This window comes from Mytilus californianus, unplaced genomic scaffold (genome assembly GCF_021869535.1).
Source record: "Mytilus californianus isolate M0D057914Y unplaced genomic scaffold, xbMytCali1.0.p SCAF_6, whole genome shotgun sequence".
NCBI classification, from domain to species: Eukaryota; Metazoa; Mollusca; class Bivalvia; order Mytilida; family Mytilidae; genus Mytilus; species Mytilus californianus.
The window spans coordinates 41,249,410-41,265,370 of record NW_026262712.1 but is presented as its reverse complement, the minus strand read 5'-3'; the positions used below and the strand labels follow the sequence as shown (position 1 = coordinate 41,265,370).

Sequence of the window (15,961 nt, the reverse complement as noted above, 5' to 3'; positions counted from 1 at the left end):
ACATTTTGAATATTCCATGTAGTTGACAGATAATAACCACTTTTTTAGAATCGGGTCAATTTAGATTTTGACATCTTGGAAAGGCGACTGTCCACTGTTAAACACCTTTTGACGAACTCTAAATTTCTTTCGTGTCGTCGGGTTGATGTCTTATTAACGCATACCCTATTCTCCTTTTATTCATATAAAAATATTAAGGCATAAATAAAACACTTTCACAGTTTTTATTTAAGAAAACATCCTCATAGAAGTACCTTTGATGACGTCATACAGATCAATGAACGGATTACAAAACAGTGATTTGATTGCAAAATCAGCAGAATTTATGTCTTTTGTGGTGCTATCATTTCTGGGCTAATACATTAAAAGTATAGATAGCATAAGACATTGAAAAGTGAGGAATATCTGTAGGGATTTCTTAGACCTTCTTTATACCATCATTAATCATATTCTTTATAAAAGCATGAAAAGTCAGCATTTGTTCTTCGGTCCTCCTGAATGACATGCTGTTCAAAATGTTACTACATTATTGATTAATTTACTTGCAAGTTGAATAATGGCCAGTGGTAAGTATATATATCTAATTTTGGACTGACATTGTTCAACAAAAGCTTGTTCAATGTAAAACAAATTGGTCAAGAAAAGACGTTATGAAATTACCAAGTGTAACAAAATTCTGCTATCTTATTTGCATTAGTATACCATTTAGCAAAGTTTCAGCGGTTTGAAATGTTTAATAAGGAAAAACAACATACAGTTATTTTGTGTAAAATGGAAACTATAGCTCGAAGATAAAATCAGTGATTGATTATGAAGTTTTAAATTCCATCGTTAAAGGATTATCTTGCAAAAGGATTTGAACATTTTATTTTCAATTAGTCAAAATGCAAATAAAAAGTCTAGGAGTAGTTAATTAATATGAAACGAGTAGTTTACAAGAAATAGTCAAGTCTCATTAAAATTGCCAAACTATATATATGCTTCATTTCTTTATATGGCTGTTTAAAACGTGAATACTGCTTTGCATGCTATCTTTGATAAAAAAAAAAAAAATAACCTACTTAAAAAAAAAAACCGATACCAAGTTAATCACATTCAGATATATATCACAAGTCTTGTATTTTTGTGGCTGATGATATACAAATGGGAGATTACACGTAAGATAGACATAACGTAGTTTTGTATTGAACAGTTAAAATAATATGAGTACTCAATTCCACTCATAGATTCGTTTAATGCTTTTAAACAAACAAGTCGAAAAAGCAATGTTTAGCGCCAAACATCTTCCATCAAATTAAAGCAATGTTTAGCCAAATATCTTCCATCAAATTACATCAGAGGGAAATAATTCATCCTTGTCCATCCTAATCACATTTTTATCCCGGTAAATTTTTTTTTTTAGTTTTCCTGAAATTGTTCTTCCAAAATATTGTATAGTTTAAGTATATTGCAATTATGTAAAACATAATCCTACAGAGCACATACAGTACTATAGTTATCAAATTTATTGCAAACATAAAATTATTTTGAGTAGCTTCCTTCTTTACAAAATGTCGTTTTGCTGATATTAAATCCAATGCGACTGATCGCAGTGTAATGAAGATTACAGTTGCAATTTGAATATCAAAGTCTTAAGTTAAGTAAACCAATAAAAACAGTGTTTTAACGTTTCGATAATCACAAGCGTTAAAATTACAATCGTTTACATATTATTGAAAAACTAACTCTAAGTTCATAACCAATTATTTATGTGAATCATAACCACTTGGGAACTTATCCCTGTAATTTATGAAATTCCACCATTGATATATTCGCTGATGAAAGTTCAAGTTTACTGTAAAATTCAAAATGTAAACCCCTGTATCTATTTAGTTTCATTTTCGTAAAATACGCAAAACCTATCTTCTAATCATATGATGTCGTCTGATAACAAAATAGTTCTGTTGTCACTGTCATACGTCAGATATTTCATTTTATTTGTAGGAGTTTATGAAAGAAAGATTTACTATTCATTCTTCGATGTATTGCGAACCCATTTGCGAAACTATAAGTATTCATCCTAAAAAAAAAACGAAAAAAAAAAACACATATTGATTATCAGAAAACTGTTTTAGGCGTCATTTGAAAAAAAAAAAAAACAGATGTAGTCGTAGTCTGTTATTTAATGTTGGTGTAAATAAACGATCTTTGCAATACATGTATATAAATTATTATAAACTAGAAGTGTTTTCTTATATTATGAGTATGTCATCATTTACGCTTCGTTAAAATAAAAGACATAAATAAGGCTATAAAAACATCAACATTTAGAAGGACACCGTCTGTGCACACAAAATATTTTAGTTGTAAAAAGAAGTACACATGAAGTATGCACCTCAAAATGGTGCATACTTTATAAGTATTTTGTCTTGAGTACATCACTTTTTTTTTCGTGTCGATTATTTAATGATAAGTATTGAAAACTAGTGCTGTTAACCTATACATGGATTTTCGGAAATTGACAATTAACTTTCACAAGTGCAGTTTATTATCATATCGTAAAGTCTGGTTAGGATATCAGCTTACAGTATTTACACAATCGATTAAAATATATTTCAAATATTTTAGAGATAAAGAATGATGGTCCATTATCTGTATTAAAATGTAACAGATACATCCTTGTTATCGAATATTGTATGACAATATATTTTCTTATTTTTTAATTAAATGTTTAGTTTTTGATTTTGTTTTAAAGGAGGTGGGATGTTTTAGGAAAATAAATTAATACTGAACAAAAGTTTTTAAACTTTGTCATTATGTTGTTTTTACAAATTTATTCAATTATAAGTGTTGTTGGTGTAAATAAATGATCTTTGAAATATTAGAATGATTATAAACTAAAGTGTTTGATAATCGTATAAAGATGAATCATTGAAGCTGCATTTCGAAAAAAAAAGTGTGAATAAGACTATAGAATCATCAACACTTTCTCATTGTTTCTGTACACTCAATGTATGTATGCTGTAAAAAGAAGCACTTTAAAAATGTGCATATTTTATGAGATTTTTGTCTTGAGTTCATCCTGTATTATTTTCCGTGTAAATTGGTCAATGACATCTAAGTGCGTCTTCACTATTTTTAGATTTTCAGAAAGCGACAATTTACTTTCACAATTTCAGTGTATTATCACATCGTAAAGTTTGATTGAGATATCAGTTAAAATTATTTACACGATCGCTTAAGAAATATTCTAAAATTTTAGAGATAAAGTTTGATAGTAAACATATAAATATGTAAGGGATGAATCCTGGTTTTCAAATATTGTATGACAATATATTTTTAAATAACAAAGTGCTGGTTATGATTTTTGTAATATGGAGGTGGGACGTTTTAGTGAAGTGAGATGTAGTAATGAACAAACATTTTAAATAGAATTCAGAATAATTTAATTTTGGATGTAACACGTCTTCCGGTTGGCTGAAATTTTTTGTCTATCAGCTCAGAGACATAATTTTGTCATGTGACCGTGACGTCATCAACGTGGTTTTTTTTTTCCATGATTTACTCCTTACAAATAGAATTTAGAATCAAATTATAAGGAACGACTGTAAACAATTTTCTGTCTCTTCGAAATAACCTAAACATGTGGTGCACACTTTTAAATAACACGCATCGCGGGTTATTCAGTGTGCACCACATTTTGTTATGTTATTTCTTCCTAGAATATTTCAGTCATTCCTAAATGGAAAAGTCTTAAGTTTGTCACTATCCGGTTTTTTTTTAGATAAAAAGGGAAAAACAATGTTTGAGTATAAAAAGAACTATATCACTCAACACAAGAGACAACTATTGCAAAAAAGGCTAAAGACTAACGTTGCGAATTGAGCAAAATGGCAACACAATTCAAAAAGAAAGAGGTTGCTTGTAATGTTTCAACGGTTTATAAACAACATCATCGTAACAAATAGAGGTGGTATCCTGTTCGTAATTAGTTTTCTACAAGAAAAACCATACTCCCAAAACAATTTGTTTTATCAATGAAAAACATTAGTAAAGGTTTTAAGTAATGTGTGGTAACGAAATTCTTGACCTAATTATTTACCAGTGATACATAGAATGCATAAAACATCTTTTCAGACACGAGAATAGCGAACACGTTGGAATATATAAATAGCATAAGATGGGGTTAATGGAACATTATAGTTCCAAAAAGAGACGATGTACAACAGTGAATCAAAAAAAATCCGTCCTTATGTTGAAATATTTTTTTTTGCGTTTCTCATGAGAAACTAAAATATATAAATCGACGAAAGAACAGCGTTTTGCTTTTTGCAGTTGATGATTGAAAAGTTAGTTCTTTTGTGTAACTTTTGGCAGTTCATTTGAAAAATTCTTGATAATTCAACAAACACATACCATACATATAACGGTAAGTGTTGTTGAATTTATCAATGTAAAGGAATTTATAATAGTCTTTGCTAAGCTTAGCAACAAACGTTGATTCATAACAATAAATCAACAAGTCTGTCATTATGGGTTGCAATTTCTGCCAACCGAAAGACAATTGAAATACTTGCATCTATCGCATAATCTTGATGCCGAAAGCAATTCTTATTAAATAAAGATTAATGCGAACTAAAGTTCTTCTTAACGACGCTGTGAGGTAAACAACACTTCCTGTTATATTAAAAAATAGCAAGTTTGTTCAAGGTTAATGTGTGATAGCATTTGCTATTTCAATAATGTAGTTTACAATGCTAAATGTATTCAACTTTAACATGGTCAATACAATGCATGAATAAAATTCCCAAAAACTACGCCAATAATCATTAAACGCTGTGAAATTATAATCCAATTTTTACTATCAACCTGCCAAATTTTATTATATTCAGCATTTTAAAACTGGACCGGTGTAATTTACGCTATATAACATAGCTACGTTCGATGAGCAAAGTTCAAACTCACATTTAAGTGCTGTAATTTCCCCGCATTGTTTTTTTTTATTATTCTTTGTAATTTTTGAAAATATCAATAACGTATAGCTACATAAAATTGAGAATGGAAATGGTGAATATGTCAAAGAGACAACAACCCAACCAAAGAGCAGACAACAGCCGAAGGCCACCAATGGGTCTTCAATGTATAGTCATATGATGTATCACTGTAAGTTATAAAATTCCACCATTGATATCCTCTCTGATGAAAGTTCAAGTTCATTGTAAAATTTGAAATAAGCTTTGTACTTATTTAGTTTCATTGTAGGAACTCAAGGAAAACCTATCTTCTAATCATATAATTTAGTTTGATAAAAAAAATAGTTATGTTGTCACTGTCATACGTCAGATAATTCATTTTATTGGTAGAAGTCTATGACAGAAGTATTTACTTTTCTTTCTTAAATGTAATCCAACCCCTTTAGGAAACTATTTGTATCCATCCTCAAAGAAAAGAACAAAAATAAACATATATCGATTATCAGATTAACTCATTTTTTTGATGGGGTTCGTGTTGTTCAGTCTTTAGTTTTCTATGTCGTGTTTTGTGTAGTTTTGTTTGTCTTTTTCCTTGTGTTTGTCTTTTTCTTTTTTGCCATGGATTGTCAATTTATTTTCGACTTATAAGTTAGAATGTCCCTCTGGTATCTTTCGCCTCTCTTTAATCAGAAAACTGTTAAAGGCGCCATTTTAATGTAAACAATAATAAATGTAGTCGTATTTGTTTTTTTTTATATTTGATATAAATAAACGATTTTTGCAATTTATAAATACTGTGGAACTATAAGTGTTTTATGATATTATGAAGATGACATCGTTTTATAAAAAAGATACAACTAAGGCTATAGAAACATCAACATTTATAAGGACACATTATGTTCAATAAAATCTGTCGGTTGTAAAAAGTAGTACACAACCAAGATGTATGCACCTACAAGTTGTGCATATTTTATGAGTATTTTGTCTTGAGTACATCACATTACCGTTTCTTTTTTTTTTCTTTCGTGTCGATATTTTAATAATACGCATTTCAAACAGGTGCAGTTAAGTTATACTTTTGATTTTCTAAAGTATGATAGGCAAAATATTAACATTTAAACAATGAATCCTTGTTATCGAATATTGTATGACAATTTATTTTCATAATTTTTAATTAAATGACTTGGTTTTGATGTTAAGGAAGTGAGATGTTTCACTATGTATTAGGAAAATAAGGTGCTAAAAGTTTACATATTTGTGATTATGCTGTTTTTCAAATGTATTCAATTACAAATGTTGTTGATATAAATAAAGTGTTTGATAATCGTATCAAGATGAATCATTAACGCTGCATTTTCAACAAAAACAAATGTTTTTATAAGAGTTTAGAATCATTAACCCTTTTTCATTGTTTTTTTGTAGACTCAATAAATGTGTGCTGTTAAAAGAAGTACCTTAAGTTAAACATGTGCATATTTTATGATATTTCTTGTCATGATTTCATCCTGTGTTATTTTCCGTTTTAATAGGTCAGTGACAGGCTAGTGCTTCTTTACTATTTTTTGATTTTCAGAAAGCGATCATTTACTTTTACAATTTCAGTGTGTTATCAAATCATAAAGTTTGATTCAGATATCAGTTAAAAGTATTTACACGATCGCTTAAGAAATATTTTAAACATTTTAGAGATAAAGTTTGATAGCAACAATATTAATATGTAATGGATGAATCCTGGTTTTCGAATATTGTATGACAATTTAATTTGAATTTCTAATTAACAAAGGACTGTTTGTGATTTGTATGATAAGGAGTTGGAATGTTTTAGCGAAGTACAATTTAGTACTGAACGAACGTTTTAGATAGAATTGAGAATAATTTAATTTTGGATGTAACACGTCTTCTAATTGGCTGAAAGTGTTCTGTCTATCAGCTCAGAGACATAATTTTGTCATGTGACCGCGACGTCATCAACGTTTTTTTTTCATGGTTTGCTTCTTCAAAATGGAATTTAGAATTAAATTATAAGGAATGACTGTAATATTTCTTCTGTCTCTTCGAAATAACTTAAACATGTGGTGCATACTTTTAAATAACACGCAACTCGGGTTTTTCAGTGTGCATTACATTTGTGATATTATTTCTTCGTAGACAGACAAAAACATTACAGTCATTCCTAAATGGAAAAAATCTAAAGTTTGTCACTATTTATTTATTTTTTTTTTTTTTTTTTTTTTTTTTATTTTTTTTTAGATAAATAGGGAAAACATTGTTTGCGTATAAAAAGAACTATATTACTCAACACAAGAGCTAACGATTGTGAAACAAGGCTTAGGACTAACGTTGAGAAACGAGCTAAATGGCAACACAATTCAAAAAGAAAGGGGTTACTTATGGAACGCCACAGCTGTCTTATGTGGTGCTCTGACATTACGTGATGTGGTTTGATCATTACTTGATGATATTTTGTTATTACGTATTATGATTTTGACATAACTTGGTGATGTTTTGATACTGCTCAATATGGTAACGTCATTACTTGATGATATTTTGATATTACATGATATGGTAAAGCAATAACTTGTTATGGTTTTGTCATTACTTGATATGTTTTCAACATTATTTAATGTGGTTATGTCGTTAGGCAATGTGGTTGTGTCATTAGGCAATGTGGTTGTGTCATTAGGCAATGTGGTTTTAACATTACTTGATGTCTATATGGATTTACGTAATGCAATTGTTTCATTACATGATGTGATTCTGTTATTTCGTAATGATGGTGGTTTTATTTTTTTTATAAGGCTTTGACATTACACTGCATGATATGTTTATTCCCGTTTTTGATGTGGTTTTGCCACTCTTTGATGTGGTTATGTCATTACTTGATGAGGTAAAACCACGTGACCGATCGTGATACAGAAGTTGGCGCCAAAACACGAACATGGCGGATATTGTCACGAAAATATTGCAGGAGTCTGATCTCGCAACCTTAATAGAAAATTTTAAGAGGAACAAGATAGACAGTCTAGAAATATTGAAAAGCTTAACAGAAGCCGAGTTAAAAAACTTAGGGCTTCAAACCATTGGAGACAGGGTGAAATTTAGGGAGAAAGTCAGATCAGGTATGTCCCACATGGGTCCTTAATGACTTCGTACTTTATTTGGCCTTTTCAACATTTTTTATTCGAGCGCCATGATGAGTTTATTATGCATGAAGTAGTGGACAGGGTATCCCAGATTCTACTTTTCAGGGTCAGTGGCGGATCCAGAAATTTTCATAAGTGGGGGCCCACTGACTGCCTAAGAGGGGACCCGCTCCAGTCATGCTTCAGTGATTCCTTATATAAACAACCAAATTTTTCCCACAAAAGGGGGGCCCTAAATCCGCCTCTGAGGGTTTGACACTAACTTAATTTATGTACTAGCCTGCAGGGTCAGTTAAAAAATATAATTATTATTTTAGTAGACCCCCCCCCCCCCCCCGAAAATGAGCAAAATCTTGTGTTGTGGAGCATTTTAAGGCCAAAGGGTTTTGAACATTTTTTTTTTCATGTAATTTCACTGGTTTTTCAGGGGGCCTGGGCTCCCCTTTTGTGGGAAAAATTTGGTTGATTATATAGGGAATCACTGAAGCATGACTGGAGCGGCCCAACCCTTATGAAAAGTTCTGGATCCGTCACTGATGTTTCTGATGTAGACAATATTATTTTGACTTCAGACATGTCAGAGAGAAGTAAGAAACAACATATGATGTTTTTCATCATGTGACACCTGTAAATTTTATAATTTCAAGGAGCTCCCTTTCACGACAGAGCTCTGCTTTCACGACAAGCTTTAGATTTAATTTTAGTTGCCTGAGAAACCACAGTGAGACTTGTAACAGTGGGGGATCGAGACATTTTCATAAAAGGGGGGGGGGGGGGCACTGACTGCCTAAGAGGGGGCCTGCTCCAGTCATGCGTCAGTGATTCCCTATAAAATCAATCAATTTTTTTCCACAAAAGGGGGGCCTCATCGGGGCCCCTTGAAAAACCCTTTCTAAATCCCCATCTGTGTAAAACTTCAAAGCCATTTCAAACAAGGTTCAGACTAGTACTATTCATATTGTTATAAAATTATAAAATGACAATAATATACAAACTCCATCAGAAAAAAAATAAAAATGAAAATAAATAAAAAAATAAATGTTTGTAAACTATTAAAGCATGTTAAGTATCATCAAACATTTGCATTTTCGCTTTGTCCCAAGATAGTGTGTATTATTATAATAAATTTAAATGGCACTTCTAGCTCAGCTGTTTATCAGATTGAAATTTATTGCTGGCTATAAATAACCAGATACATTTGTACAGTACTGTAGTCATTAACTTAGGGATTTCCCTTATTTTCCCCCCAAAATGTGTCCAGGATTTGTTTGTTGAACTACTGCTTTTAGTTTTATTTGTTTAATTTGGATATAGCTATATTGATATTCAATGTAAGGTACAGTCAAGCATTTGTATTTAATTACAGAATGATATGTATTCAATTGTTAATTTTCAACTTGAAGAAACTTGGTCATATGATGTTTGACTTGTTCACCCATGCGAGACAATGTAAATATTTGGGAATGGGTAAACCATCAGTCTTTACGCTTAACCACAATTCCTATGGCCATGGCTTGTAAAATTGCCCGGGGGCTTGTAAAATTCTTCTCTACAAGCCAACAGAAACCAACTAAAATTTTCATAAAATTGAGCCCTGGGCTTGTGGACTCGAAAGTTTATCGTGAAGGCTGAACCATGCATATTTGCGGTCTCACTAATTAGCGACAAGAAATAAATATATCAATAAATGTAAATTAAAAAAAAAAGTCAATATCTATACATTTTTGTACATTTGTAGTAGCAAAGCATCACATATACACTGCATATATGTATTACAGTAAATATTATGTTTTCCCTGTCATGATATTAATTTTCTCTTGTGTTTTAGAACATTTGTATACAGTATATTGTCTTAAAAATTTTTAAACACTCTTTTTGTCTCATATGTAATAAACTGACTGGATGCAAAATGCATTATTTGTGCATCATTGTCCCAAAAAAAAAATAGACAAAATTTGTGAGAAACAATGAACCAAGTATTTGTATACTATAGTAGATTTTACTATACAAATCCTTGAAGGAACTGAAATCATTGAAATCAAACAAGAGGAAAACGTAATTAAAACGTAAATATATTACATCATTTTATTTTGTGTATTGCCTTTAGTTAAACGATATTTATTAGTTTATGCATGACTGAAGATTAAAGGTAATTAAAGACAATGTTAGTTTTCAACAGGTGTTCACTATTTATAATGCTTCTATATTCCGGCGCCTGTAATTGTCTAGTCTGACGCTAGTCTGACGCGTGTACAAAGTTTAAGGTGATAAGGAATAGTTATCCCATGAGGACGCGATGTGTCAGTGTAAGATCACCCCGATGGCCAGTGGCCAGAGGGTGATCTAACACTGACACACCAAGTCCGAATGGGATAACTATTTTACATCCCAGCTGTTTTATATTAGACGAAAAACCAGTTACAATTCATAAAATCTAGTTAGAACGTCCAGAACCATTATAATATACTTTATATATTACTATATAACATATACCCTTTATGACCCTCTAACACGATGTTTAATTATGAAACCATGTCAACTCGCCCCACTGGCCAATCGGCCCACACTAAATCGGCCCACTCTTGTTTACCAACTCGCCCCACTTATGAAAAAGGATAAAATCCAACTGAACAATCAGTCTAACAACTCACCTTATTTATGAAAAAGGTTAAAATCCCACTGAATAAAGGTCTGCCAACTCGCTCCACTTATGAATTAAAATATCTTGCTTCCTTTAAATATGTTAAATTACCGAGAGTTGGTATCTAGTGGTCCTGGTTCAGGGGTATGTGTCGTGGGTTGATATGCTAAAGGTCTTGAGTTTGAATACAAGCATTGACAGTGGATTTTTGTCGAGCCTGCAACTTTTGTTGCAGAAAACTCGACATAGAGATAGTGATCCGGCGGCGGCGTTAGCTAACTTTTTAAAAGCTTTATACGTGTATTTTAGGAGGTGGAAGACCTGAATGCTTCATACTTTGTTTACAGATGCCCCATGTTACAAAGTTTCCGTCAGTCACCAGTGATCGGGATGGACGTGCGCCTTGCGCCAATTGCGCTTATCGACCAGAAATGGCGCATAAAGTGACAAATGTAAGCGCCCGCGTGGCGCATGATATTTTTCACTTCGTTTTGAAACGTTGAGATATCGTCAAATGGATTTCTGATCGTATTTCGTGCCGCCATGTGTGAGTACACAACTGTGTAGTGTTTACTCCAATGATAGGAGCACCTATATATTTTTGGGACGTCTCGGGTGTTTTCCTGTGGTAATAATAGCAACATGCGGTATGACTGATTACCCAATAAACGTAATTAACCATCATTCAAGATATATTTTTTTATAAACAACTTTAAATTTGTGAAAATTGGCTAGTACAGGCGAGAATTCTTCTTTAATTATAATCTTTTAAGTAAGCTTGCTATTATTTCGATTGAAAAACCCAAAAGCCTTTTTATGAATAGTATAGTATTTGTTTCCATAAAAGGGGCTTAACTGTCCTTGTCAATTTTTTTGGTCTTTGGCTCGTTTTGACATTTTGTAAACATGCCTTCAGCGAATTCTTTGTGTCTTATCAATTAACTTTGCTCTCTACTGTTATTCTTGTCATCGTGATGAAGTAATGATAATACAAGTGCAGAGGAAATGCCAGAAACGTCCTCTAATACGGAACGTCTGGAATAAGTATGGTATCGACGAAGACCCAAATTTAATGTAAAAAAAAACCTGAACATGAACATGAACAAGGGAACAGTACCAGTTTTAACATTGTAAATAAAGGTTATCGTAAATATTGCCCGGTTTGGAAGAAGTTATTGTATATTTATTGAAATTGAAATTACAAAATCACAGGAACAATATCCATGATATTAATTAGAATCATACTTGTAAGTACAGTGAAATATACACTTTTTTTTATATTTTTTTATTGTAAACGAATGGCCCACTCATTTGACAACATGGCCCATTAATTCTAAAAATGGCCCATTGAATTTATTTTTGTGGGGCCCTGGGCCCATAGAAAAAAAATCCTTCCAGATCACTGAGTCACAGGTCTATTGTCCTTGACCTCATTTTCGTGGTTCAGTGACTACTTGAAAAAAAATAAAGATTTTTTGTGATGTTAATTTCTCTCTTGAGGAATAGGATAACTATATATGGTATGTGCGTACTTTGCAAGGTCCTCATACCCATCAGACAGTTTTCACTTGACCTCGACCTCATTTCATGGATCAGTGAACAAGGTTAAGTTTTGGTGGTCAAGTCCATATCTCAGGTATTATAAGCAATACATGTAGGTGTACTATATTTGGTGTATGGAAGGATTGTAAGGTGTACATGTCCAACTGGCAGGTGTCATTTGACCTTGACCTCATTTTCATGGTTCAATGGTTATAGTTAAGTTTTTGTGTTTTGGTCTGTTTTTCTTAAACTATAAGCAATAGGTCAACTATATTTGTTGTATAGAAGAATTGTAAGCTGTACATGAATGACATGTCTGTCTGACATGGTTCATCTGACCTTGACCTAAATTTAGTTGTTCATTGTTCAATGTTAAGTTTTCTTTGTTAAGTCTGTTTCTTAGAAACTATAAGCCATAGGTTAACTATATTTAGTGTATTGAATGATTGCAAGGTGTACATATACAGTACTGTATATCTTGTTTCATTTATATGACCTTGATCTCATTTTTTTGGATCATGTTAAGTTTATGTGATAGTTGTAGTAAAGCTTTATATTTAGGACTATCAACATAATATCAATGATTAATAAAGAAGGCGAGACATTTCAGCGTGTGCACTCTTGTTTTCTATATGTATGTAAATTTTTAAAGTGTGTTTTTTCTCAATAGAAAATTCTAAGTTTTATTGTGGATTAGGCATTCCCGCCAAAATGTTTCCAAAACAAAGAAACTCAAGCTGGGTTGATCTGGTAGGGATGATCCGGCTCAGATCACCCCTGGTAGAACAAAGGAGCTGGGATGTAATTTGATGTTATTGTAGCAATTAAAACAAAGGACACGTGTTTTGCTTTTCTCATTTGATTTTTTTTCTAAACATTTTTCCTTTCAAAAATGACAAATGGAGTAGACACCTTTTTTTTTTAATTTGGTAACATCTTGTGATTTGAGGTTTCACATTGTGTGTAATTTGCATTATGTTCTCTGGTCTGTGCGTCCGTTCGTCCGTCTGTTCGTTCGTTCATCCGTCTGTCCCGCTTCAGGTGAAAGTTTTTGGTCGAGGTAGTTTTAGATGAAGTTGAAGTCCAATCAACTTGAAACTTAGTACACATGTTCCCTATGATATGATCTTTCTAATTTTAGTGCCAAATTAGAGTTTTTACCCCATTTTCACGGTCCACTGAACATAGAAAATGATAGTGTTGATGGGGCATCCATGTACTAGGGACAAATTCTTGTTTTAATATATATTTATTTAGAATAAGTTAGTTTAATAAGAATTATTTTAAGTTTTCTTGTCGATAAGATAGTCTTCTTGATGCTTCTTGTCGATTCCTGATGCTTCTTAGTGAGACCCCATATGTTCATGGAAGATGGAAGTACACAATATGATAATCTGTCCAAGTGGAAACAAGTTTACTTCTACTTCTCCTACAATAGTCTAACTAGATAATTTTTTGTGAAATTTCTAGTTTTAAACCAAATTTTTAACTAGCTTTTTAGACATTGCTTTTATCATCCAACCTACATCCTGGCGAACGTATGCAAAGGATATATTTCTTGGCAACATGAAGCTGTTCAAGTAACAATTAAGCCACTTTGACATTTTGTTTTCATAACAATAATTTGATCATTACTGATATTAATTGAATAAATTTTAATAACAAAGTCAGAGGCAGATTTAGAGTTTTTTTTTCAGGGGGTCTGGGCCCCCCTTTTGTGGGAAAAAATTGGTTGATTATATAGGGAATCACTGAAGCATGACTGGAGCGGGCCCCCTCTTAGGCAGTCAGTGGGCCCCCCTTATGAAAATTTCTGGATCCACCACTAAAAGTTGCTTTATATATAATAGTTCAAGAAAAACACCAAAAATATCTTGAAAATTAGTTTTTTCTTGTTCAAAAAAAAATATTCTCTAACCATGAAAACTGAATTGTGACTTTTTATCCATGACTTTTTGTCCTGTGACTTTCTGTCCCACATTTTTTTTTATACCCTCGTTTTTGGACGTATTATGGTATACTGTTGTCAGTATAACTGAATTGAATTGTTTTTTTATTAAAATAAAACATCTACATGTATTATTAATTAATTTCAGTTAGTGATAAAGGACAAGATCATCTTTTTGATAGAAATATTTTATTTCAACCAACAAGATCATCAGCTGGGTCCAACACATCACAGTCAAGAAAAGTGAATGGAAAAAAAAAGAAACAATGCAATGAGAGGACATGGACAGGAACCTTTGTTTGCTTGTCAGATAAAGACACTGAAAGGGTCCCAACCGCTGTAGAAAAGTATGAACTCGTTAAAGCTGGTTTGGGACCAAAACGTGTACAATTTGAGGTACACGAAGAGGAAGAGACAGTAAAAGACAAGTTAATTACAGCTTTTCCCAAATTGTGTGAAGCTGGTGGTTTCGAGCTCCTAAGATGTCAGAGTAATTGTAGGCAATTGCAGCCTATCAATGGCCGTAGGAGTGTTGAAATCTTAAAAACCATTATTGGTCAGGCTAAAGTGTTCATTAGACCCATTCAAAAAAACCTATCAACAAAACCATTAGATGAAGTTTCTGAGAATAACACAGACATTCATGAAAAATGTTACCAATGTGAACATTTCTTTGCTGTGTGTAGCCTAAGAGAACATTTAAAAACATGTGAAGGAAACAAAATCATAAATGATGTTGAATGTGAAGATGATCCCGAATCAACAGATCACAATGCAGTAGATTTACAGTTGAACAGACCAACAGTTGACAATAATCATGAAAACAATAATGGTCCTCAACCAAATACAGAGCAGAATATAAGTACTTCCAATAACACACAGAATAATGTAGTTGTGCTAAGTGATGATAGCTTACCAGTTTTCAGTTTCCTTTCTAAGCTCTCAGCCGAAACAGGAAGCACAATACTTATTCAAGATGTAGTTGATTCCGAAGAACAAAAAACACATGCATCTGAAACTGTTGTATCAGCCAATAATGGCAATATTTCAACTGACATGTTGCGCAGTATGCAATTAGAAGAAATCCTTAAGTATGCCATAAGGTATTGTAATGAGAACAACATGGAAAACCCAGTTGATGTATTAAGATACATACAGTGCATTCTTGTACAGGGCCGACCATTGGATATTGAGGCAATAGACTCGACAATAGAGGGGGAAACTAACTATGTGGTGATTGATAGACATAACATACTGGAAAGTAGTTTGGAAGAAATTAGGGCATTAGAAAACCTGAGACTTACATTGGAGGTTCAGTTTTATGAAGAAGTAAGTAAATATGTTAAATGATGAAACATATAACATTTTGTTAACACAAAAAAAATATATTTCAGATTATCTATTATAGATCAAGAGAAATGTTCAGCAAGTTAAGATTTACAAGTAATTATTAAAGTCAAAATAGAAAGTGGACAGATTAGATATAAGTACACGTGCACACTGACATATATATATAGTTCAAAAATGTTCTCATGTCTGTGTCTCTATCAATGTTTATTTAGAGTATTTTTTCAAAAATAATAGTCATTCCTCTTTAGCTCACCTGGACCATAGGGCCAAGTGAGCTTTTCTGATCACTTGTCGTCCGTTGTCGTTAGCTTTTTACAAAAATCTTCTCGTCTTGAAACCACTGGGCCAAATTTAACCAAACTTGGCCACAATCATCATTAGGGTA

At 32.3% G+C, this 15,961-nt stretch overlaps 1 protein-coding gene across 1 annotated transcript in view; it reads left to right on the top strand.

The window, feature by feature from the left end:
* The first annotated feature begins 556 nt into the window (after nucleotides 1-556).
* Nucleotides 557-15,961, top strand: part of LOC127705647 (uncharacterized) — a 34,488-nt gene continuing 19,083 nt past the window's right edge. Inside the window, exons 1-2 of the mRNA XM_052209974.1 lie at nucleotides 557-566; nucleotides 14,375-15,555. Coding sequence (XP_052065934.1) covers nucleotides 557-566; nucleotides 14,375-15,555 — 1,191 coding nt within the window. The remainder of the gene's footprint in view (nucleotides 567-14,374; nucleotides 15,556-15,961) is intronic.